The 646-nt window shown below is 56.0% G+C and overlaps 1 protein-coding gene across 1 annotated transcript in view; it reads right to left on the reverse strand.

The window, feature by feature from the left end:
• Positions 1-646, reverse strand: part of ak8 (adenylate kinase 8) — an 8,437-nt gene that overhangs the window by 2,112 nt on the left and 5,679 nt on the right. Inside the window, exon 5 of the mRNA XM_008402781.2 lies at positions 366-488. Within this exon, the coding sequence (XP_008401003.1) occupies positions 366-488 (123 nt within the window). The remainder of the gene's footprint in view (positions 1-365; positions 489-646) is intronic.

Here is a 646-nt window from a genome sequence, read left to right on the forward strand (position 1 = left end):
AACCAGGTCAGAACCGGGTCATAAATGGGTCAGAACTGGGTCAAGACCAGGTCAGAACCGGGTCAGAACCAGGTCAAAACCGGGTCATAAATGGGTCAGAACCAGGTCAGAACCGGGTCAGAACCAGGTCAGAACCAGGTCAGAACTGGGTCAGAACCAGGTCAGAACTGGGTCAAGACCAGGTCAGAACCGGGTCAGAACCAGGTCAGAACCGGGTCAGAAATGGGTCAAGACCAGGTCAGAACCAGGTCAGAACCGGGTCAAGACCAGGTCAGAACCGGGTCAAGACCAGGTCAGAACCAGGTCAGAACTGGGTCAGAACCGGGTCAGAACCGGGTCAGAACCGGGTCAGAAGCTGTGTTTACCATCCACCACTTTGTACTTCTCAGACACCAGCCGGGCCAGGTGGCTCTTTCCGGACCCTGACGGGCCCACCAGAACTATTCTTGGAGTTCTGAAGTGACGTCGGGTCGTGACGAAGGTCAGAGCTGTGGGACCAGCAGAGACAGACATCAGGTTCAGTTTGGGTCGGATCAGAACCCGACTGCTGCTTCCAGAACTCTGAGGGGGACTTCAACTGATCAGGTGACTGCCAGAAGGAAACAGACAGGAAGGAGGACGGAGGCAACAGGAAGGAGGACGGAGG

The sequence above is a fragment of the Poecilia reticulata genome, unplaced genomic scaffold, assembly GCF_000633615.1.
Source record: "Poecilia reticulata strain Guanapo unplaced genomic scaffold, Guppy_female_1.0+MT scaffold_257, whole genome shotgun sequence".
NCBI lineage: Eukaryota > Metazoa > Chordata > Actinopteri > Cyprinodontiformes > Poeciliidae > Poecilia > Poecilia reticulata.